This window comes from Phascolarctos cinereus, unplaced genomic scaffold (assembly GCF_003287225.1).
Source record: "Phascolarctos cinereus isolate Bilbo 61053 unplaced genomic scaffold, phaCin_HiC Scaffold_5;HRSCAF=322, whole genome shotgun sequence".
Classification (NCBI taxonomy): Eukaryota; Metazoa; Chordata; class Mammalia; order Diprotodontia; family Phascolarctidae; genus Phascolarctos; species Phascolarctos cinereus.
In genome coordinates this window covers 467,545,888-467,570,785 of record NW_027555958.1, presented here as the reverse complement: position 1 = coordinate 467,570,785, position 24,898 = coordinate 467,545,888, and the positions used below count along the sequence as shown (strand labels likewise).

The 24,898-nt window shown below is 44.6% G+C and overlaps 1 protein-coding gene across 3 annotated transcripts in view; it reads right to left on the bottom strand.

The window, feature by feature from the left end:
* PDE4B (phosphodiesterase 4B) overlaps positions 1-24,898 on the bottom strand; it is a 664,994-nt gene that overhangs the window by 6,294 nt on the left and 633,802 nt on the right. For 2 of the 3 annotated variants that reach the window (XM_020993031.2, XM_078156692.1), the window contains 8 exons: positions 14,598-14,691; positions 8,771-8,952; positions 7,282-7,380; positions 6,965-7,129; positions 4,342-4,441; positions 1,577-1,731; positions 1,339-1,461; positions 206-388 (listed from right to left, as the gene is read on the bottom strand). In XM_020993031.2, the coding sequence (XP_020848690.1) occupies positions 206-388; positions 1,339-1,461; positions 1,577-1,731; positions 4,342-4,441; positions 6,965-7,129; positions 7,282-7,380; positions 8,771-8,952; positions 14,598-14,691 (1,101 nt within the window). Of the gene's footprint in view, positions 1-205; positions 389-1,338; positions 1,462-1,576; positions 1,732-4,341; positions 4,442-6,964; positions 7,130-7,281; positions 7,381-8,770; positions 8,953-14,597; positions 14,692-15,333; positions 16,024-24,898 lie in introns of those variants that run through there. The other variant, XM_020993033.2, reaches the window with a different exon arrangement.

Below are 24,898 nucleotides of genomic sequence, written 5' to 3'. Positions count from 1 at the left end.
TATTCCCACCCATTAAAAGTATGATGGAGATGGAGAGGCCCAGTGAGTCATTATCATAATGGAAACAAGTGGGTAAGTGACTTCCACAGAAATACATTGTTTAGAAGGGGTGGGGTGGGGGAAGGGAACAAGATAAAGATCTCAGACGCCAAAGGAAAAAGTTAAAATTCACAAATGAAATCTTGTAGATGCCTATGTCAGATACCTGGGATTTCTCCACTGAGGCAGTATGTTTGTCACACATGGGGCTGATCTCCATACCCCTCTCTCTTTCCTTGTCTCCCTGTTGGAAGAATTCCTCCATGATTCGGTCTGTCCATTGCCGATACAATTCCAAAGACTTGGTGGGGTTGCTCAGATCAGCACAATGTACCATGTTGCGAAGGACCTAGGGTGGTAAAGTTCAGAAAATCCCATTAAAAAGCGTGCAAACACTAAAGGAACATCTCGTTCGGCCCTCCCCAGGCCCACACTTGGTCTGCTTACAGACACCAAGAACATTCAGGCTGTTAGATGATTGTGGAATGTTTATGCAAGACACGGCTCTTAGGAAAGCCCTGGCTTAGGCTTGCTGGCCTGTGGGTCAGGGCCAAAGCTTGGTGCAGTGTCTCAGAGAAACAGAAATCTTTTTAGAGTTATGGAATTTAAGGGGATTTTAGCCCCTTCTTTCTTAGGGAGGCTATTAAAAGAGGATGTCTTTGGAGACCCTCCCGCCACCTTTGATGGAATGAAAGGCAGCTGCCATTTGAGGTAACCAAATCAGACTCAACAAATTTCTAATCAAAGGGATTTATTTTTTACTTTCTGGAACTGACAGACACCCATGGGCTATTAGTACTGGGTTTTGAATAAAATAAATGGAGCTCATGTTAATTCCAGATTTAATAATTTACTTATATGTTACTAAAACAGGGAACTCAAGGTGAATCCTTCTACCAATGTAGGTTAACATCTTAGCTACCTAGGGTACTGAGAATTGAAGTTTTATGTCTGGTGTCACCAAGTTATTATGTGTCAGAAGCAGGACTTGAACCCAGGTCTTCCTGGTGAAAAAGCCAGCTTTCTATCTTCTATGGCCTTCTGCCTCTTGTATATGCAAAAGTGCATTTTATGGGCAAATGTTAGTGCTTCTTATTCCAATCTCTCCTTCTCTGATTCTTCCTACCTTTGTAAGCTTGGGCAAGAGTTTCAGACTCTGTGGGCTTCCTCAATGAAAGGAGGGGTGGGAGATCACCTTCCAGGTACACTTCCACTTTTGAAATCCTACATCCTCTACCCAAGTGGAATTCTCAGAGTCACATCAACAGGAAGCATCTAGCCCAGATCGCCCTCGGGTACCTGTATCCGGTCAGTGTAGTTGTCCAGAAGGAGGACACCGGAGCTGGTCACTTTTTTAGTCTCTACCATTGTTTTCAGGTCTGCCAACAGGCCCATGTGCTTGGACATATCTGTCGCCAAAACCTGTGGGCAAAAAGGAAACGTGAGCAGCTCAGTGGACTCCATCGATGCACCCCAGCACCGAGACGTCACTTCTCCCGAGGGCAGCAGGGAGGGTGGCGGGGAAGGGAAGCCTTACCATGTCGATCACCATTTTCCTGAGAGTCTGACGCTGCTTCTTGGTCAGGTTCTGGAAAATGTCACAGTGCTCCTCCTGGAGCAACTTGAACCCGACGGCCAAGTGGTGGTTTTCCAAAACAGACTCGTCATTATACATGAGAGCGAGTTCGGAGTCTAGGGGGAAGGAAAAGTGACTTTCCATTTACAAAGAGCTACAAAAGCAATCATCTATAATATATACACAAAGTCTTCTCCTACATGAATAATAATCCTAGAATCCCAGACTTTGAGAGTGAGAAGGGACCTTAGCAACTAGTCTAACTCATCCATGACCACCAGGGAAAGGCTACCCCTTTCTGCCACAAAACCACTGAATCCTGCCTCTGTGGATGTGCTGTAGGGGCACCCAGTCCTTTCCAGCTCCAAATCAAAGATACCATGAGCTGTGAAAAGATGGTAATGGAGGGTTTAAGGTTTGGTCTCGTGTAGCACTTGACATATGTTAACTCATTTGATCTTTCTAACAGCTTTGGGAGGTAGGTGGTATTGTTATCCCCATCCTATGGATAAGGAAACTGAGGCTGAGAGATATTATAAATGATTTACCCAGGTGCAATGGCTAGTAAGTGTCTGAGGCAGGATTTGAACTCAGACCTTCTTATCACTCTACTTTCACACATTGGATTCATTAATTCAATAAGCATCCAGAAAAGTCTTCCTCCTTCTGATTCCCTTCATATCCTCTACTTACATTAGACTATTGACTTCTTGACAACAGGAGCTGGTTTTTACCCTTCTTTGTATATTCAGTGTTTAGAATGCAGTAGGTGATTAATACGTGCTGACTGACCAACTATACCTGTTTTCTCCCTATGAGAAAGTATGTTCCTTGAAGGCAGGGACTCTGTGTTTATAGGTGCCTAATAAATGCTTGTTGACCTACTGTAAGCAGGACACATCGACTAAGTCACAGTCATCACCCCAAAAAAACATAACCAAGTGACAAGCTCAGACAGGCATGTATTTGTATGTGCAGATGCTGAAGGGGATGGGCACAGACAGCTTAGAAAAATGGTGCTGACCAAGAGGCCAGTCTAAGTGGGGTCCCACAGGTGAGGGAGGAGGAAGGTGGCACTGCAGGCGCAGTGAATGGGGCCACTCGGGACACCATATTAGTGATGGCCGCTTCGACTATTACAATGCAGAGACAGTGGGTAATTTCCTTATTTGACTTTCTTGGCACCTCCAGCATTTAGACCAATGCCTCATACAGATTAAGCACTTAATATGTGCTCATTGACCTGACTGAGTGACTGGACCTGCCTGAGGATTTACAAAGCAATTTATCCCCAACAGTATTATTACCCTCGTGAGCAAATTATTCCAGAGAGGTCAAATGATTTCCCTGAGGTCAGAGAGCTCATAAAGTAAGCTCCCTGGAGGGCAGGGACTGTTTCTTCTATGTCTACCATGCTTAGCACACAGCAGGTGCTCAACTGAATAATGTACCATGTGGCTGGCAGAGCAGATGCCCACTGGGGAAAACACTTTTCTCTGGCGAAGCCAAAAGGCCAGTTGGAGGCTGAAGCTTGCTCTAACCAGCCCCAAGAGGTAGCTACCCAAAGGTGGACACCCATGCATAAATAGGGCCTTATAAAACAACCAAAGGCTTGAACTCTCTCTCTATTACAACCATGGATATTAAGCATGGAAGAGATGAAATAACGTCTCTATTAAACTGTCAACACCAGGATGACAATCATCACCACTGGCAGATAATCACTAAAGTTGAGTCACTAACAAGAGACACAGGAAATTCATAGAATGGATGTATTGAAGAATGAATCCTTACTGGCATATTGAAGATGAGAGGCCATTGTAGGAGGCAGTTTGGCTTAAGGGTCAGAATTAAGGACCTAGAGTAAGGAAGACCTAAGTTCAAATCCTGCTTGAGATATTTATCACCTCTGTGGCCCTGGGCTAGTCTCATCTCCTCTGAGCCTCAGTTTTTCCATCTGTAAAATGTTGGGTTTGATGGCCCTGAAGGCCCTGTCTAGCTCTAAATCTCTAAATCATGATTTGTAAAATAATAGGATTGAAACAGATGCCTTTGAATGGATGGCTTCTAGCTCTAAGTCTGTGATTCATAACGAGCAGGAGAAAAAGGCAAGGCATGAACTGAACTCTGAGCTAAGTTACAGAATCAGAAAACTGGAAGGACATGTCAAGGTCATCTTGGTCACTCTTCTTGCTTCAGACCTTCCCAGATCATCTATACCCAATCTTTGCAATTCCCAAGTAATGACTTTTGTCAGCAACTAATTCTTTGCTTTACTGGAACTTCAGGAATTTTTTCTCAGTTCCCAAACACTTTGTCTAGTCCTCAGGAGAGATAAGTGTGAATCAGAAAATCTCTTTGCATACTCGTTGTATACTTCGTATACTCTGGCAGCCCACCCATTATCAAATTAATCCTCAGCCTTCCCTTCTCCATCCTGAATCATCACATTTCCTTTCTTCTTTCCTCCTAGGTCTTGTTTTCCACTCTCCAAAATGTTTTTTATGGCCCTTGTCTGAACCTTTTCCAAGCTCATCTTGCAGCTTGTAAAACTGTGGAGAAAGAGGTGGATGCAATATCCAGGGAAGAGCTGACCAGGGCCCAGTACAATGGAAGAATTACCTCATTATTTATACTTGCCACTATCTCAAATGAAAACAATAGACGGGGGAAAATGCTATTAGTCATGGAGCTGCCTTGAACCACAGCCCAAGAGGTGAGCTCACTTGTGTTGATGAGGAACTGATTGGAGACCCCAGGGTGATCAACATCGTGGATTGCAGCGGCAAAGATGGCAGCCAGGATTTCCAAATCTGTGAAGACAGCCTAGAGAACCAAAGAAAGAAGACTTCATCCGAGGGCTCCTCGACCCAAGAAGGGAAAAATAGAGGGCTTGTTTTAATGAGAGAGGCAGGATGATACAGTGGAAAAGCCTTGGACCTGAAGTCAGGACAAATCTGGGTTTGAATTCCATCACTGAAATCGGTCTCTGGGTCACCAGAAACAAAGCACAGAATCCCAGAAACTCGGGGCTGGAAAATTTCCTCATCCATCTACTCTAGCTTATACTCGACAAAAAGTCATCTGATCTCCATTGGGATTACAGATCGGGGACAAGAAGAGACCTCAGACATCATCTTATCCAGTCCCCCCCCCTTTTACAGATGAGGAAACTGAGGCCCTGGGAGGCTAAGTGACAGGTAATAGAGTCAGAGGTGAAAGAAATCTCAGAGGTCATCTATTTTACAGGTGAGGTGAGAACACTGAAGGTCAAGAGGCAAAATTACTCGCCTAAAGGTCACACAGTAAATGGCAGAATCAGGTTTGAACTCAGATGCTCTGATTCCAATTCCATCATTCTTAGCACGCCACCATTCTGCCTCCAGTGAGGAGATATCTACAACCCCTTGAGGGCAGCCTGTTCATTTAACCCAAGTGAGCCTCACTTTCTTCATATGTAAAACGTAGAGAATAACAGGTATCATATTCACCTCACAGCATTAGCAGGAAGAGATGTGCGTGTATGTGTGATTATAATTTATTAAAAGTATCTACATTCATCCTTAGAGCAGGATGGCTTTATTTTTTAACAAGAGGCCTGAATAAAAATCATAATTTTAACAAAAAGTACCACCTCTTTCCATTAGCAAAAGGCACTTTCAATCTCTGACCTAAGAGGGCTGGGAGCCATTTATTTGCTCACTCCAGCATGCAGGTCCAAGGTTGGTGGATCATTGCCACACTGTCAACATGGTTCATACACACTACTGACTCCAGATTCTTGGATATACAGTGTCGCTAATGCAGTGAATGCTCCTATAAACCCTAGAAGCAAACCAGGACTCTTCCAAGGTGGCATATAAGGACCTTTGAGAGTTTCTGGCTGAGTAGCCTGGTGAACCCTAGTTCTAACCTCAAAGGAATGGAGATGAAGCCTTTCTCCACATTGGAGCTCACAGAGAATGGTCCTACAGAGGCACTCATTCCTTCACTCATTCATTCCAGATTCATTGAATACTAAGGGTAAGACCTAAGATTCCTAAGAGGTCAGCTTGGCCTTTTGAGTTTTTCCAGGTCACCTGAGATTTCTGAGTCTCTTTCCCACTCCAGTTTGCCTTCTTTCTGAGTTAGTGATCACCAGCATCTGTCATGGTTGTTTATCCTTCTTGGAATGGATCTGAGCTCTGATCACTTCCCAGGACCAGAAATTTCGATCTCAAAGGACCTCTTATGCAGTACTCTCTGAGGACCAGGACAGGTGAGGTAACTTCAATAGGTCACACGGACAGGCCAAATGGTGGGGTCAGAATTGGAAGTGAGCTATTCTTAAGACCAGGTCCAGAGTTCTTTTTGCTGCTATACTGCATTGCCTCCACACACCCCCTCCTTCACTTTCCTCACTTAAATTCTACTCATTCTTCAGGGAGCAGCTCCTCTAAGAGCAAACTTGACCCACTGAGAGAATATGGGGAAATGGATGTTTCTGAAATGGTGGCCTTTAAGGGAGAAATGCTATCTCCTTCTATGAAGTCTTCTCAGACTTGTGAAGCCCCTACCAATCTCCCCTCCCTCTGAATTCTTCCTTCCCTCACTATTAGTAATACTCAACTCAGCATTTCCTTGTCCTCTAATGGTTTCACCGACACTAGTTCTCTCTCTTTGGCTACATTTTAAGTGCCTTACCATTAGGAACACAAAGTTAATGTCATGGGAGTGGACACACAGTTGGAACTCAGTAATAGAGTCCTCCAGTGTGAGGACACGAGGGACTGCAGAGACCATTTGATCTGACCTCATTGGGAAACTGAGGCTCAGAGAGAGAAAGTGATTTGTCTTAGTTTACACAGGGAATAGAGGATAGAGTTGGGACTCTGGACCCGTCTTTAGGGGAACAGAAGTTTCACTAGCTTTGTGGAATGATGGATCTGGGAATCAGCATAGTAAGTCAAACAGACGGGTTCAAATCCTGACTCTGTAGGACTCAAGACTATTCCTTTATGTCTTAGTTTTCTCATCTGCAAAATGGCCTCTAAGGTCCTTTCCACACTAAATCTTAGGTGTCATTTTCTAACCTCCAAAATCTTTCTATGGCTTGCCTATGATTCATTAAATAATATTTATTCTACAAGAGAAGTAATTTAAGATTGGTCTATTATAATAGCGAAGGGCTCCATTATTTTTAAAACAAAATAGTCAAAGATGGTGTCTTAGCAATTGACTGAAAGTATCATTGATAATGGGCATCTAGCATTGCCACACTGATGTACCTGTAGGCATTCTTCCTTGAATTCTGCAGAGCATTTTTTTAAGGGATAGGGAAAAGCATGAGAAACAAGCATGCTCACTCACATCTAGGGCCGGGGTTGAAAGGAGAACGTGGGTTGACTGGGCAACATCAGCAGCATGGAGGCTGTTATGATATGCCACATCAGAATGGTAATGGTCTTCCAAAGTCATCATGTAGGTTACAAAGGTGTCAGACGAGATTTTGAACGTCTTTAGAAGGTCTCTTTCCTGTTCAGAAAAATGGATGAAAGACAGATAAGTGGATGACGATGATGAAGGCTTCCCCGAAAATAGAGAAGAAGAAAACTGGGAGAGTCACTGGGATGGGGAAAAAATAAAGAGCACATTCAATGGATTCTCCTAGAGCCCTGTTTATTCACCTGGAATATGGCGTACATGATACACGTCAAAGGCCTGTTGTGGGAATACCCAGCTACCTTGAAGATGTTGAGACCCCATTTGTTCAGGTCTTCCAGCTCCTAAAATTAATGATAAAGCCATTTAATGAGAATATTTTGCTTCATTAAAAAAAAAATTCAATGAATACTAACCATGGAACATCAATGTCACCAATGAAATCTCCTTGGTGACTATTTACATTCAAATCTGTTATTTTCATACAGCTTTGTGAGTCCTTCCTTCTATGGAAATCTATGTCTATTTAATCTCATTTACTTGATCTCCCATCATTTTAGTTGACCTGTATGCTTTCTCTCTGTTTCTGCTCTCCCCACCCTAACTTTCCATCACAAGTAGTAATTGTGAAATGTGGATTTGAACCCAGGCCCTCTGACTTAAGAGCCAATGCTCTTTCTACTGTTCCTGCAGAACCATAGCAGCAGCTTTAGATATAAGCTGAGGGAGATTTCCCTGACATTTGAGAACAGCAGCTAAAAGTCAGCCAAAGTGGATCCAACCAGCTGTCAGTGTATTATGGTGTATAAGTCAGCCTCAATCATTCAACCTGAAAAGGGTGACATACACACCATGACGTGCAATGACTGTGTCTTACAGATTAGAGTCACTGGGTCATCAGATGAGAAGAACTAGGAGAAATATTCACTTCTGGGGTTTGAGCTTCAGCGTGAGACCAAGGTCATCCCTCATTCAGGTAACTGTCTTCACGTTGGAGGCTTCAGAATGTTGGAAGGCATTACAGGAAACATCCAGTTCAACAACTGGGATTGGTAGTCAGAAGACCTGGGCTCAAATCCTGGCTTTGTTCTTAACTACTATATGACCTTAGGAGCATTACTCCCCCCTTTTCCCCCCCTTACCTTTAAGTGAGAGAACTGAGTGAAATGATCTCTAAAGTTCCTTACAGGTCTAAATCCTACAAATCCTCCCATTTGACAGATGAGCAAATGGAGGCCCAGAAGGATGAGCTGATTGCTCAAGGTCACATAGCTCTTAAGTTGGAGAAAAAGAGCTCACTTTTCTTAGCCCAGGGGTAGAACGCATTGGAAGGTGATGGGCTTCCCCTCACACCAAATCTTTAAGTAAAGTTTGGCTAACTACATGTAATTATGTTAGATTAATTTTCAATTAATTTTTTTCAATTAATAAAATTTTATTTTCTTTCTTTCTCAACCCCACCCTCCCAGAAAAAAAAAAAGAACAACAAACCCATTATTACAAATACGCATAATTGAGCAAATAAAATTCCCACATTGGTTCTGATTTTAAAAAAAAAGTCACCTGGGGTAGGATTTTTAAAACCCAGTTCCTTTGACTCCCAAGCCAATACTTTGGCCCCAGTACCATCTGCTGCCTTTACTCTCAAGATGGCTCCCTGAGGATGAACTGAGCTTCCATTCAGATCTAGACTCTGCAAAGCCCAGATATCCCCACGCCCAAAGTTGTACGTACTTTGGCCAGGTGATCTTCCTTCTCCGTCTTGACCCCGAAGCGAGAGATGCTGGTGTTGTTCAGACTAGAGCTGTGCATCAGCTTTTTGACCCCACTTATCTGGGTCATGACTTGCTGCTCTTTTTTCTTCTTCTCCCTGTCTTTCTGAGTAGGAGATGGAATCTCCACCTCATTCTGCTTGTCTGCAAAAGAGAGAAGGGGAGGTATGTTCTCAGGCCACCACTGGCAGAGCTGCAGGGCAGAAGGCATTCAGACCTTAGTCAGGTAGGGCAAAGCTAGTCCGCATATTATTTTCATGATGAGGCAAAGTTAGTGACAACATGGTGAGAATAAGTGTAGACTTCTTGAAAAGTTAATCAATGATTTCCCTCACTCAGTATGTACAGCAGATGTTTCTAAAAAGATTCCATGGAATTGAACTGAGTTATAAGTAGAGGATTGTTTTTAATGGGCAACTAGCATATTAGAAGAATAAGGAAAGGTATAAAATCCATCACAGATCTTTAGTGGATGAAATTAACATAAAGGAAAATAGGAGAAGGCAAATCCTTCCAACTAATTCAATGAACATTGATTAAGGCTATACATAAGTGGTGTGTGCTATCTGTGTGACCTTGGACAAGTCACTTAACCGATCTGGGTCTCAGTTTCCTCACCTGTCACCTCTAAGAACTCTCATGGTTCTAAATCTATGATCCTATAATCATATATTTATGCTTACTATCTGTGTGACCTTGGACAAGTCATTTTACTTTTCTCAGTCTCAGCTTCCTCATTCGTAAAATGAACAGTCCAGAAGTGATCTAGTCTCATATGTCCCTTTCACCTTTGGCATTCCCTGATTTTTACACGGTTCTTTTTGCCTCTTTATTTGCTGTGGTTTGGTAAAGATAGGTTTAGAAACACAAGTGGTTAATTTAATGATTCTATCAGTGCAATACTATACATATTATTACATATAATTATATATGACACATAAAACAATATCACATGTATTACATGTAACAATGTACCTATATTAATGCAATAATATACACATATTACATGTAATATAAATAACCAATGTAATCAAGATCGTGTTCTATAGAACACCCTCCTCTGTATTCATTAATTCTATTTAAAGTCATTAAAATATGCAACGTACATATTGCTTCATCTGATAGAATATATGCTATCTGAGGGCAGGTATGACTTTATTTTTTTCTCCAAGCCCCAGTCCCTAGCCCAATGCCTGGGGAATGGCAGGAACAGTAACACATGCTTTCCTGCTAGCTCGCTTAATCTCTGGATCAGATTAAATCAAGTTAAATCCAGCCCCAGGGTACAAGTAAAAATACATTTTGAAATAAGATCTAGAAGTCCTGGGGACTCAGAAATGATCAGCTCTAATCCCCTTATTTTAAGACGAGAGAACTGTGGCTAAGTGAATTGTCTAAGATCTCATGTGTTCATGCATCCCCTTAGCAAGAGCCCAGACCTGACCCCAGGCCCCGTCTTCCAAAGCCGGTGTTCTCTCTCCTAAACACCACCAGTTGCTGTGGCTCCCAGGGTCCTGGGTATAGAGCAGGAAGGGACCTCATCTAGTCCAACCCACTCATTTTTCAGATGACGAGAAAGATGAAGTCATTTATCTGAGGTCACACAAGCAGTGTCCAAGATGGAATTGGAGCTCCAGTATTGAGAATCCAAGGACATCATTCTTTCCACTATACTCTGGGTCTGAAGGACGGTTGTTTTTTAATCACTTTAGCAACTGGTTTCTTGTTTTCCCTTTTCCCCTTATTACATACAAAAAAAAATGATTGCTGCCCTAACAAGGGGGGGGGGGACTATTGCTTCTGTTTCACAACCACCATTTTTCATGATCTGGTTAGAGACTGTTAGATATGTGCCTGTGTAGATACGTGTGTTTCCGGGGGGATCCTGGCACCAGCAGCTTCTTCCTGGGCTTAATTAAAGAGTCCTACAATAGCGGGTAATTGAGCTGCCCTACCGCTGTGCCTGGAACATCACAATAAAAAAGAAAGTCATTCTTCAGCGGCAGGAGCACCAATTTGGCACTAATGGGTGTTTCCCTTGTGTGGTCAATGGAACAACTGATGGGTTTCCCTATTCTGAATTTCCTCCCATCGGGCAGTGGAAGTGGGTGGGTGGGAGCTGAAATAAAAACAGAATGGAAAAACCTGACTTAGGGGAGGAAAAAGGGCTAGACTGAAAACCCAGGCCAAATACCACCTCCAACATGTACTGGCTCTCTGATCCTGGGCAAGGTCATGCCTTTCTCTGAGCCCAGGTCTTCATCTGTTGGATTAGATCAAAAGTTCTCAGCCATTTTTTGATTCCTGGATCCCCTGGCAGTCTGGCAAAGCCTCCGGACCCCTTCTCAGAATCATGCTTTTCAACCCATAAAACAGAATCCATACATTATAAAGGAAACCAATTCCATGGAAATATGGTTATCAAAATATCTTTTAAAAATCAACTCCCAGACCCCCGGTTGAGAACCTCCAGATGAGGTAGTCGATTGCCACAGTGCATTTGGGCTCTAAACCCACTATCTCAGTTGAAGTGTGAACCCAGCACTGACATTTACATTGCTAGAACCGGGATCCACAGAAATGCTCCCCCTTGCAAGCAATAGCTGAGTCAGAGTAAAAACCAAACAACCAGAGAAAACTCACTCCTAATGAGGTCAGAAGCACTGAAGGGAGCCCACTCACTGATGCAAATTGCTGGAACCATTTCCCCTATTGCTAGCCTACGAAATCTTTAGCCGAACTTAATTGATCAAGAAACATTGATTATACCAAGCACTATGCTTGACTATGGCACAGTCCTGCCCTCAAAAACCTTACCATCTATTGGAGAAACACAACAGATAATGGAATAACTGATTATTTCCAGAATGATCTCTAACAACAGAACACTGGCAAAACCTTTTACACACTATGCTTCTGTTTGAGCTTCATAACAGCCCTATGAGGCAGGGTTATTATTACTATTATATTAACAGCAACAGATAAATAGATAGCACTTTTTGCTGGAGATATATTTTCTCATTTAAGCTTAGGTTGATAGCATAGTGGAAGTTGGTGTCATGATAGCTCCAATTACACAGTATTGGAAGGTCTGAAAAACACTTGATATATATTCTGGTAGTCATGACAAGTGCCAAAAATCTTGCTATTATCCCTTTTCTGGTTAGAAAACTGAAGATAAAAGAGCAAATGATTTGCCTAGGATCACAAAGTTAGCAAGGTTGGGACTGAGACTTTTCAGTTTCCAGCCTCGACTACATGTGATTTATTATCCCCATTTAATTGAGGTTTTAGGGAGGTGACATCCAGAGTTAGAATGAGGCACATATTTGGACCTGAACCCATGATTTCTTAACTGCAAATCCAGTCACCATGCCATGCAAGTATTATTATTCTCATTCCATAGATGAAGAAACTGAGTCTGAGAAATGAAGTCATCTGCCAGCATGCACTCAGGCCCTCCGAGTCTCCATAAGCCATTAATGAAAGCTTCCTGGAGAGGCTGCTTCTCCAACCTTCCTCAATAACTTGGTCTAGTGTTTGCTGAGAAACACCAGGTAACGTTCATCTCCCCTTTTTCCATATCCCTTGCTGCCAAGGGCCTAGAAACCACTGGCAAAGCAGACATTTGGAAAGAAAAGGGAGGAAAAAAAAGCCACATATGAAAGACAGTGTTATTATCTCTCCTCACAATTCTCAATGACAGCCTGAGGTAAGACTGCAATTAATTAACGTGTGTGCACGTGTGGGTGTGTGGTGGGCCACGCTTGAGTGTAGCCCTGAGGGTTGTTAAGCTGAAACAAACTGCTCTAGTGGCCTGTTATAGACTGAGATCTGTCTTTGGGCAGATGGGTAAGGTTTAGGGAAGAATATGTGGTGATCACATCAATTACTGCTCTTCCAGACTTCAGTAACTCACTCCACTGCATAATCTGAAAAGGAACAGTCTCCTCACCCCAAAATGATGGTTATGGGAGGGAGGGAGGGACAGGATTAGAGGAATTGATGAAAAGGATCTGATGAAGGTTGGAACTTGTGGAAATGCAGGGGTCCTTAGCTGGAAGATGCCTTCCTTAAAATGTCAGAGCAGGGGATGGGGGAGAGGAGCCTGCGGACAGAAGTACAAAGGGACTTTTTTCTTTTCCTTTGTTCTCGGACAAAGCCCTCTGGGATTTCAGGCTGAAAGGCAGAGAAGCAACAAATTTGCACATTCCAAAATCCTCTTGAAAAAGCACTTGTCAATATCCCTGGTCCCTCTCTGTGATAAGGCAATGCTGTGCTGTGGACTCAGGCTGCGGGAACTGGTAGACGATTGATTCTCTGTGAGCTGATGAAGCTTGCCCTTTAGTATTGATGGAGAGTTGGCTGGATCTCCCTCCCTTTCCCCCTCTTACTCTCCCTTTCTCTCCCTCCTCCCTGCCCCTCTCTTTTCCTCTCCTCTCCCCTTCTCTTCCCTCTCTCTTCTCCTCTCCCCCCTCCTTTTCTCTCCTTTTTCTCCTCTTCTCTGCTCTCCTCCCTCCCTTTTTCCTCCTTTTCTTTCCCTTTTCTTTTCCTCTCCTCCCCCTTCCCCCTCTCCTCTGCCCCTTCTTTTTCTCCCTACCTTTCTCTCCCTTTTCCTCTCCTCTCCTCTGGTAATCTAATTCCCGGAAGTATAAAGGAAAATGCACACTGACTTAATGCTGTGTTGTTATGCCAAGCAAAGGGAGGCGCTGCATGCAGGTCTGGAAGCATGAGGTCCCCTTGGCACGTGGAGTGACTGAGGGAGACACGAGCCAGCAGAAATCTGCTTGTGAAATACCAGCCCAGCCCTTTGGGGCACATATCCCAAGATGTAACAGAAGCCTCAAGAAACTTGGCCAAAAAGTGGACTCCAGATAGATTTACGCTATCCCCAACCTCAGTTTCACATGGAAGCCGGAGTGAGGGACGAGGGACCAGGGACCAGGCACCAGTGGGGGTTACACAGCAGGAATTCAGTCCTGGTCTAGCTACAGTCAAACCTGCTCGAGAAAGTCAGCTCCTGACAAAAACTTCAAAAGTGAGAGAACCCAGATACCAAGTGACGGTGGCCCTGGGGAATGATATTGGCTAGTTAGATGATGCTGGCCCTGTCTCTTCTCCCTCTCCATTACCCTTAACTGGAAGTTTTTTGTTTTTATTTTAATATTTATCTGGATTAGAGGTAAAGGAAACTTAGAAAAATAAGTTTCAAATTTAGGAGAAAAACCCAAGTAACCATATGGAGTCATTCATTGGGAGCTATTCACCTGCGACTCTCCATCCAAGCCTTCTAAATAAGGAAACACCTCTCTAATACTTCGTCCCTGAAACCATCTTGGGCATGTGAGCCTAGGAGAAAGAGGGCTGTCCCTAGGATACAGCTAATTGGGCTTCTTTGCTTTGGAGGAGAGGAAAGAGAGGCTGAGTTTCTTCACTGCCAATGACTGGGAAAGGAGAACCCCAAAGAGCAGGGAAGGAATCCAGATGGAATTGAAAATGACTGAACCTGGACTTCACCAATAATTAGACTTGCCCCTGGAATTTCCCCCTCCCTTCTTTCATAAACATCCAGGATACTTCTGTGACATCATTGCCTCCTCCTTTTTCCCCTCAAGACAGATTTCACCTGAATAAAAATATCTGGTGGGTGATGGCATGCAATGTAATGTGTTCCAGGGCCTGAACCCTCCCTCCTAGGCATGGCCCCAGTGACCAACGTCTTTTATTGTTTAAAAAAAAAGTCTGTTTTTTTTTTTAAGGACTTGAAAAGTTGACAGCAAATGTCTTACCTAAGAAAGTGTTTGAAATATATTCAGACACCTGGTTCCCTGACCGGCTCATCTCCGAGAGGTGTGTCAGCTCCCGATTCAACATTCTCTTGAACTATTTGGGAGAGAAAGGAAAAAAAATGCTTTATTAATAGAAGAAGTGAGAAACTATCACCAGTCCAGTTGTTTCTAACTTTCCCACTGGAGAGATCACCTTGGGGAATCTGGATGACAGCATAGGTTTCAGTTGGCTTCATTTCCATAAAATACAATACCACTTTAATTAGACATTTCAATGCCACCTTTGGAAGCAGAGCTTTACTCTTACTCTCATGAACAGCACACCCCCCTTTTATGCAGACAAAGAAAAAAGGATTTTTTTTTCAGGTTGACTCTAGAGAATGTGTCTAAGAATATACAAAATGCTGCTTTCCATTGGTATTTTTTTAAAGCACTTAGCTGCAATGTATGATTTGGGTTAATGACCTGCATGGCAAAAAGAAATGTGCACATTAAAAGTTTGAGAAAATAAGTGAACCGCTTGTTTTAAACAGATATAAGCCTAGACCCCAGGAAGAAAAGTACCAGGCTTTGCTACCATTTCAGAGCAAAGGGTGCTCAGTCAGACTCCTAATTCTTGGTGAACAATCACAGATGCTTTCTCCACATAAAACACGCAGACAGAAATATTGCCCAGCTTTGTCTCAAGACACACTCCCCAAACATTTACAAGTAATCTTTAAGGATAAGAACCCACCTTGATGTAACCCCAAGATACAGATAATAAATAGTTTGCCTCGGGCATTTTGGAAAGCTCTGCACACCACGACCGGCAAAAATTCCTTGAAAAGAATACCCAGTGCCCGGAGACGGCAACTCCCGAGGAACGAGGAAACCCCAGAAAATCCAACGGCCAAATGACGACGAATCCTAAAATAGAGAGATTCCCTGACGAGGGGCATTCTCCCGTCCCCAACAAAGCCCATCTTTGCATTCCATGCTTGCAGAAAAGCTGTATCGCCCCGTGGTTTTCTGGCAGAAGGGGATAATGAAATCAGGGATTGCACGGAGGAGCGAGAGAGCCTGCCCAAATGGATTCAGCTGGCTGGTTGGAGGCACTTATGAATTATAGATCGCTCCAATGCCTTTGGTAGTTCGAGGGCTTTCCAGTTCACATTAGTACTGCTCAGCAGAAAAAGACCGGGAGGAGTGATGATTCTTTTCGGAGGGGGTTGCCAGCACGGGAAACACAGCCATCTTTCTAAAAACGGTGATAAGATGGAGGGAGCCCTCTAGATACTTCAGGAATCCTGAAGTGGTCCCCCCTCCCCCAACTTGACTAGGTGTTCTTTAACCCTTTCCGCTACCGAGCAAAGAAGCCGGCATGAGCATCCTCAAGACAAAGGCACAGAGTCTGCCCAGTAGCTGTTTCTGGGCTGCTTTTCTTCCTTTCCAACATGCCACAGCTGTAAATATTTTCTGATGGGGTGGTCAGAAGATGAGCGTTATTTAAAAACAAAACAAAACACCAAAACCAAAATCCACCAACTGCGTTTTCTACCTTACAAACCCAGCTAATGCTTCAACTGCCGGCTCTGACCAGGAGACAAAAAAAAAGGGCTGGGGGAGGGGGATGGGAGGGGGGTATATTCTGCTCAGATTCCTTCTTGAAAGGACTGCATGTGCAGAATATCATTAGCTCGTCTGTCGTTAATGGGCAGAGGCAGCAGCTTACAGGAGGGCCTAGCCCCTTTCAACCTCCCAGTCTTGGGGCGGGAGGAATCAGGAGATGGTCTATTGGCTGCCGGCTGTCAATTACGGTGATGAGCTACCTGTGATTACGAACAATTATATGTTGTGAGCATTTTAGCATTCTATCTAATCTTTTCTTAAGAACCCAGGGGAGAATTTGAAAAGAAAAATAAAGTGATTCTTGGGTTCAAATTCTATCTTCCACTCTTCCCTTCCCTTTTTTTTTTTTTTAACAGTGGATAATTCACCTCTTACTTTTTATCTCATTTCCTCTCTTCCTGTATCTAGCTAAAGGACAGGAGGACTGCATCTCCAAGCCTAGACCTAGCCTTCTGGAATGAGTTTTAGGGAGCTAGGGAAAGGTTAACTGGAATGCTCAGGCAGGAGCTTCCCATGGCACCTGGCCATCTCTAAGGCTTACCCCCTTTCTTCCCATCTGCATCCTGCACCAATGATGGCCCTCCTCCACAGAGAACCAGATCTGTGTCCCATCAGCAGCACCAAGAAGCTCTGAGGGCACAGGTCATTTTAGGTGAAGGCCTAGAGGTGAGCCTCTCTGTTGGCCAGTCCCATGCCCTGAGGGGATAGCCAAGCCACCACAGACCCATCCTCCTCCAGAGGAGCTCAGAAGAATTTTCTATGGGGCGATGTTGGGCCAAGTTACAGACTAGAGACCTATGAATGATGGAAGCAGCACTGGGGGGCTTACCCAGGTGGGGGATTAGTTCTAGGTTGATTTAATGAACTTTGAAGTTTAAAACTAAAAGAGACCTTCATTTAGCTTGATCCTCTCATTTTACAGATAAAGAAACGGAGGCCTCCCCAGAGAGAGGAAGTGGCTTCCCTGAGGTCACACAGGCAGTGAGGATGTGAAGTGGGATTTGAACCCTAGTGCTTTCTGATTCCCAAGCCAATGATCTTTTATGCGTAGGACAAGACCCCAGAGCTAAATGAGACATTGGGAGGCATCCCATCTAGTCCCTTTCTTCAAGAGGTGATACAAATGAGGCCCAGAGCAATTCGCCATCCTTTCCCTTATCTATCTGTGGGACCCTGGGTGGATCATGGCACCTCTCTTGGCCTCAGTTTCCTCATCTGTAAAAGAGGAATGATAATAACCACTGCACCCCTGCCTCACAGGCTCTTGTGAAGATCAGCTCCAACCCTCATCCCACCCAGCCCACCAGGCCATCTCCTCTAGCTGAAGCAACTTAGAAACAACTGGTACCCTGGGGTTCATGGGGTGTGCATGTGTGTGGATAAACATACACACACATGTATGTGGATATATTATTTGAATATAAATCATATTACATGTGTGTATATGTATATACGCATGGACATGTATGCACACATAGTGACAGATAATATCCTCCCAGAGAGGTTGACCCAGGAAAGAAGACCCTCTAAACATGAATTTGAATAATTTTTTTGCAAGTGATTTATATTCAAATAATATACATATATATGTGTATATATTATTTGAATATAAAATATTTGCATATATGTATATGTACATATGAATCACACCCAAAAGAACAAAAAAGCTCACTCAAACTCCTGCTCAGAAAGCCTTCTGTCCTGGGTCGGCTTCTCTGGGAGGCCATTAGGAAGTCTAAGGATGGGGGATGCAAATGGTCCACGTGACCAGGCCACAGCCAGAGTTATCAGGGGCTCCCGGCTGAACTCTGGGGAGTGAGAGCCAGGAAAGGTTGTGGCCACCCTCTTCACCATCTGGAGTCATGTGTTTCTCAGCTGATACAGGTTAAGCAGAGGCATTTAAAAGGCCTTGTCAGAGTAGATCAAGTGAGGGTGGGTTGGGGGTGGGGAGAAGGCTGCTGCTGCCAGAAGTCTGCCTCTGTCACCACCTGAAGATTCCAGGGCAGGAGGCTCCTGGAAAATCAGTCATCAGTGGAGAGCTGGACCTCGAAGACCACCCTTTTATTTTCTAGACAAGGGAACCGAGTTCCAGAGAGGGGGACATACTCTAAGTAGTTGGCAGAGATGGCAATATCTGAACCCCATGATCAGACAGGATCTGAAAGAAGTCTCCTGACATTTGTCACACGTCCTCCTTAAGCTCCTGGCTTCAGCACATATGTTGCTGTGGCCCAACTGGGGAGGCCCCTTCTAGACTTGAGGCTGCTTTGGAAGGGAGATGATAGAATCCTCGTCCTCGCTCATTCTTTGGTGAAATGAAACTCTTTGCCTTGCTTCTTTTGTCGTCAGGCAAACCAAAGACATGGGGTGTTATTTTAAAAGAATAACACAATGAAGCAGCTAAGCCGCTGTGGCACGTGGACCCCTCTGGAGATCTGTGCCAGGTTTGTGGCATCCCTCTAAATATGGATCACAAGAAGCCCCCACCAATGTGTTTTCCTTGACTGGGCCAGCCAGAGGACACAGTAGTTCAAAGCAAAAGACTTTTAAGCCAGCATCAGAGTCTAATAGGTAGCGTCCCACCAATTCCTACCCTGATTGGGGAAGGCACTGATTAGGGCACCCAAAAAGAGACGAACAGACAAGAGTATTCATTCTCTTTCTCCTATCCCAACAGCCCATCATTCAGGGCAAAGGGATGTCACCCAGCAATATGATCTTGCCAAAGCAACTTTGAAGCAACTGGTCCTTGAATGAAGTTAGGAACAGCTGTTGCCCTTCCACCTAGTGTGAGAAAAAGACCCAGGCCTCTAAATGTTGCTTAGCAACAAACGTCTGCTTCCTTTAAAAAAAAAAAAGAGCCTGTGTTGTATCTGTGGGGATGGGCATCACTGAACTGAGTGAGGCCATCATTATCCTCATCAGAGAGCATTTATGAGGTCCCCACTTACTTAGGAACCAGTGTAAGGTTCCAAGAGAGACAGCCACAGCCCCTGCCCTCGAGGAGTGGAGCGGGCCGAGGGTGTCACGAGTCCAATTAATTCAATTAGCTCCAGTGTATATGATGAGACACTGTGGGGGACAGGCAGGATGAAACATATCTAAGTTTACAGCTAGGGAGATGTCTTGGTGAATGTGGCCTAGTTAGGATTTCAACTTCTTGTTGCTGTGTGGAATTTGAGCTTATTAAATCAGAAGAAGGCAGCTTAGCATAGGGTATAGACCCTCGAATGAAAGTCAGGAGCCCCGGATTCTAATCCTGGCTCAGTTGCTGGTGCCTGACAAAATGAGGGGATTGGAATAAATCAATACCTAAGGAAACAAAGATTTGTGTAGCGCTTGACAACCAAATGCGAGATGTGTTATTGTTACCTCCATTTTACAAATGAGGTGACTAAGGCTGAGAGAGGGTTGGTGACTTGAAAGACTCAAGATCCCACAACTACTAAGTTTCTTTGTCTGGATTTGAACTCAGGTCTTTCTGTCTCTAATCTAATACTCTACTCACTGCTCCATTTAGTTGCCTAAATCTCTTTGAATTCTAAGATAAAGCTCATGGGAGCTTTCTGAGCTCTTAACGTATGTTTTTTGCCAGAGTCCAAATGACATAATGGAAAAAGTTCTGGACTTGGAGTCAAGCTAGACCAGGTTTCAAATTCTAGCTCTGACACATGACTGCTTACCCCAAGTGCTCTCAATCCTTGCCTCTACTTCTTAAAGCATCTGAAAAGCACCTACTATGTGCTAAGCACTGTACTAAGTGCTTATTACAATTATTATCTCATTTGAGATCATGCCACAGCCCTGGGAAATAGGTTCTATTATCGTCCCCATTTTATAGTTGAGGAAACTGGGGAAAACAGAGGATTAAGTGACTTGCCTAGGAATTATTATTAAGAGAAAATAAAAATTCCCTCTATTACCAAGAAATAACTAAAATGACCTGCATTCAAAATGCTTTGGCATAGAAGGACTGGCCAGTGGCTGAGGAAGAAACGTACCTGATCAGATTTTAGAGAGGCTCATGCCTGCCTTTGCTGCCTCCTGTCCAGCTTGGGTAGCCAGCCCGACACCTAGGTTAGGGTTGAGATCTTGGCAATACCAAGAAATTCTCCCCACTTCAAATGGCAAGGATGATTTCCCCTTCCCCCAACATCATGTTGTATCTACTGCATTGGAGGGTTTTTTTTTTATGTTCTCTGCTTTTCCTTTCCTCTGGGAGAACTCTATTAGAATCCTGCTTGGAGCCAAGAGGTCCCCAATGGGGCCACTCTCGACACAAGAAAGCACAGGCCTCTAGCAATATATTGTTCAGGAAAAGGAATGTGCTGGATACCTCGTTAAGATGCTGGAGGGAAAGTTTGGATGGGTCGGCATTAGGCCTAACTGTCCTACTCTGAGGTCCCTCCAAGACCTCTTCTTGGCACGAAGGTGACCTTCAGTTCCCAAAGAGGTCAACAGTGTGCAGATTCTGGAAGATTCTACCACGCTACAAAGGTTTCAGATATGGGCCCAGTGATGACAGTAAGTCTCCCATCAGATGACTAGCCTCTCTAGGCATGTTACCAGATGGGCTATGGAATCACAGTAGTTTTCAGCCACAGAAACTCCTGAAGGCCATATATTAAGACATATTGGGCAGCACCCACATTGATGAAATCATGCATTTCCCTTGGTATATGGAAATCTGATATTGACCTGAATTGGGCTTTTCTTTTAAAACACAAATAGAACTTAAAAGAGAGAGAGAATCTTAAAAGCCTCAAAACAAAGCCTTGCCCAGGGAGATTTCCTGAAATCCATCTTCTCCATGAGGGCAACTACAATTCATGTTTGTTCCTTGACTTTCTTTAATAGCTATTAAAAAAAAAATACCACCAATAGTGGCGATGTCATTTTGAAACAAGCATTCTCCAGAGGAACTGTTTGTTTTATGGCTCCAATTTTTCTTGACTTTGGAAGCTGCTGCGGAGATATTGTTTCTGTCTCTGTTACTTTACCAGTTGTCTGAATTTCCTGTAGAGGGAATGTATTTTGGGCTACGTGCACAGATTGATGGACATCAGTACGCAATAATCCCTGTAAGGAATTCTTAGCCATATTCTCACCTTTTCTGTGAAGAGCCTGCTTTCTAAGATGCCTTTGGGGTTCAAAGGTCCCTCCCTTTCTGCTCTAACATTCTATGGTCTGAGGCCATTTCCAGGCCTCGTCTTCTATATTCTCGGGTCTCTCCCAGCTCTAAAATGTGTTCTAAGGCCCCTTCTGGATCTGCTATTCTATGTACCGCGATTTTGTGTCTAAGCCCCCTTCTGGAACGGCCCTACTGTATTTGGAAGCAGCCAGATGGCTAGTCTGGAAGTCATGAAGACCTGAGTTCAAATCTGGACTCTAATACTTACCGGCTGTGTAACCCTAGGCAAGTTGACTAACTGCTGCCTGACTCAGTTTCCTCAACTGTAACCTGGGCCCCTACCTCGAAGGGTAATTATGAGAAGGAAAGGAGATGGTATTTGTAATGCACTTAGCACTGATGCCTAGCATGCAGGCACTTAGTAAAGGCTTGTCTCTTTCCTCTCTTCCTTCTAACACTCCACATTCTAAGGCCCCTCCCAGCTCTGCCATCCAATATTCTAAAATTCTAGGTTCCAAGGCCCTCTCTAATACTGTCACCCTAAGATGTGGCCTAAGATCTTGAATGTTCTATGATTACAAAGCAAGCCCAGGGCACATTTCAAAAAAAAAAAAAAACAACAACCAGGCTGGATTGGTATTAAGTCTATGTCTGTGAAAAGTTTGCTTATGTCAAAGGCGGCATCCAGACTTGTTTTGGGTCATCTCTGAATAGCTACTGCTCTTTGTTGAAAAACCTCCTAGCAATTACAGCGGCTCATGAGGAGTCTGCGCTGCTTGAGAAGGGAGTAGCTTTCCTGTGCCGGGGGTCTCCAAGGAAAGGGTGAACAAGGGGTGTGGGGTCTGTCGAAGAGGGGACGGCTGCGTGGTGGCCAAGGTGCCTTCCAAGCTGGAGGTTCCATGTTCCTGAGATCACTAGCACCCCTAGTAAGTCTGGGAGGGATGTGACAGGCCAGCGCTGTGCTCCCGCTGGAGCCCCGCTGGAGCCCCGCTGGAGTACAGGGACACTCTGCTGAAGTCAGTCGGACCGGCCCACGCAGAGCAGGAAGAGGTGAAGGGCCGGCAGGGACGCCGCATGTGCCCAGCTGTGAGACAGGCGCCCCATTGTGCAGCATCTTCCTGCTCTGCCGCCAGGAGCAACGGCCTGCCAATGTCACTAGGGCCTTCCCCCTGACCTGACTCAGGACGTGATCTTGAATCATATTTTGTACTCTGTTAGTAAAAACATCATTAAGAATGGCAGGATGTTGGGAAGGCACAGGGAGTCAGATTCCATTCACGGGAAACTGGTGTCATAAGGCGCCTTCTGGGCCAATCCCTCCATTTAACAGATGTGGAAACTGAGGCTACAGGACAGAAGCAGCGCCTCCCATCCCCCAGGCAGAAGGCTATGCTAAGTAGTGGCAAGGTGCTGGGCTGCAAGCCTCCCCTGGCTCACTTGCCTCTCTTTGTGAAATAGGGTCTTACAAGTTTGTTTTAATTTGAGGGGGGAAAAAAGGCAATCTATCGACCTAATGGCTCCTTTCATCTTTTCCTAATGGACCTAAGTGCTCTTTTCTTAAACTCCAGATTATTGAAACTATTGAATCTCTTTCTGTTCTGCCTTTATTTGTGTCCCTCGGCAAGTGGCTTGACCTTCCTAAGGCTCATCTGTAAAAGGAAGGGGCCTGAGCTGGGGTGGGACCCCAGGCCTGCCGTGGCAGGCACACACGCCACCTTCCACCCAACCCTCCCAGCCTGGACGGTCCTTTTCAGCCCTAGGACACCGCGTCTTCACTCTCCCCGTCATCTGCGTGGACCTGATTTCCTACCTTTCTCATGACTGGAGGCTGGCTTCTTTCCCCTGTGAAGAGGCATGTGAGCCCGAGCTGAGGGAACTGGGACAAGGGCCGCTAATGTTTGCTGAGAAGAAAAGAGTTCTTGTCCGGGAAGCATCTACTTGAGAAGGGCAGCTATGACTCCATGGAAGAAGCAGCATCTTGGAAATAGACCTCGCTTCTCCAAGGTCGGAGACAAACTTGGAAGGACAGCGTGCCACCAAAGAGCCACCCGGTTTGTCTGTGTTCTCAAGCACCCCAATGCTCTAAACTGCTCCCGCCCCCAAATCAATACCTAAAGTGGCATCTGCAACCCTGAGAGCTCCAGTGTGCTGGAACTGGAGTCAGAAGCCTGGGTTCAAATCTCCCAGTGGCTGCTGCCTCATTCTGTGACCTTGGGAAAGGAATTCCTCCCCTTTGGGTCTCAGGCCCCTAAGTGAGGACTTTATACTAGCTGACTTCAAAGGTTCCTTCCAGCTCTAGAACTAGGATTCTGGGAGTAGCTATTCCTGAGATGACACAAATGTCATCAATCCCCACTGCTGGTCAGGGGCTAAGTACGTGCCTGACAGTACTATGTACTCAATACCAGTAGCTAACTTGTATACAGCACTTGAGGCTTGCAAAAGGAAATATCTCAAATGATTCTTCTAACAACCTTGTGAGAGGGAAACTATTCTTATCCCCATTCTACAGGGGAGAAAACTGAGGCTCATGAAAATTAAAGGCACAAGAAGAAGAAAGCCTTAGAGTTGGGTCCTCTGATTCCAGACCCCATGCTCTTTCTACTCTCCCAAAGAAAATGAATTGAATGAACCCAGCAAAGCCTTTAAAAGAGACAGGGCACTCACTTGTTAACTAATGTTTCAGTCTGGGAAGTTTTAGTAAAATAGTAAAAAAGATCTGAGAAAATCCTAAGTGCAGCTGCTGACCCCCTTGAGACTCGAATGGGACTGCCCCTTAAAATTAGGATCACTTGATGCTTTGCAGAGACAGGTGGGGAAGCGCTTCAGTGCCTGCCCCCTCAAAAGAAAGTCAAGGCATCGACAAATTCCCTGACGCGGCCGCCATTCTATAATGGAAGATCTAGGGCTCTGAGGTCCTCGACAGTTACCGACGAATGTTTCAGTGAATGGACTGGACTGAATTCAATTAGGAGGCTAATGACGTTAAATGCTGGTTGAGAAACTTAGCCAAACACTTTTCTCCCAGTAAAAGGAGGTTCCATCTTGAAAGGAAAGGTAAATTTCTGAGTGTTACATAGCTCCTTTGCTGCAGACTTAAAATACTGGGTTTCTCCAGACCTCCAGTCCACTTTACTGGTAAGTGAAGTAAAGCCCAGAGAGAGGTCACACAGCAAGAAAGGGGCCAAAGATGTCTCCTCCAGTCACAGAGACTCGAACCCAGGTCTTCTGGCTACAATCGCAGTGCTCTTTCCACTTCATGGCATTTCCCCTTCATCACAACTCTCCAGTGGGCCACGTGAGTGTTCTGGCGTTCCAGAGAAGGAAACAGAAGCTTGGAGATTGTGAGGTCTTTGGATTCCAAACCCAACATACTCTCTGCTTTGCCACCTCCGACAGACATGGCCTGCTTTTGGGTGGTTTTGAGTATATTCTGAGATGCACCTGATTGTACAGCAGTCTCTGATGGCCAGTGGGACCCTGTCCCTTGGCACGTGATTTAGAAAGGTGTGCAGTACTCCTCTCTGAGGCTTCAGAGCTAATAAATGGGCAGAATTTG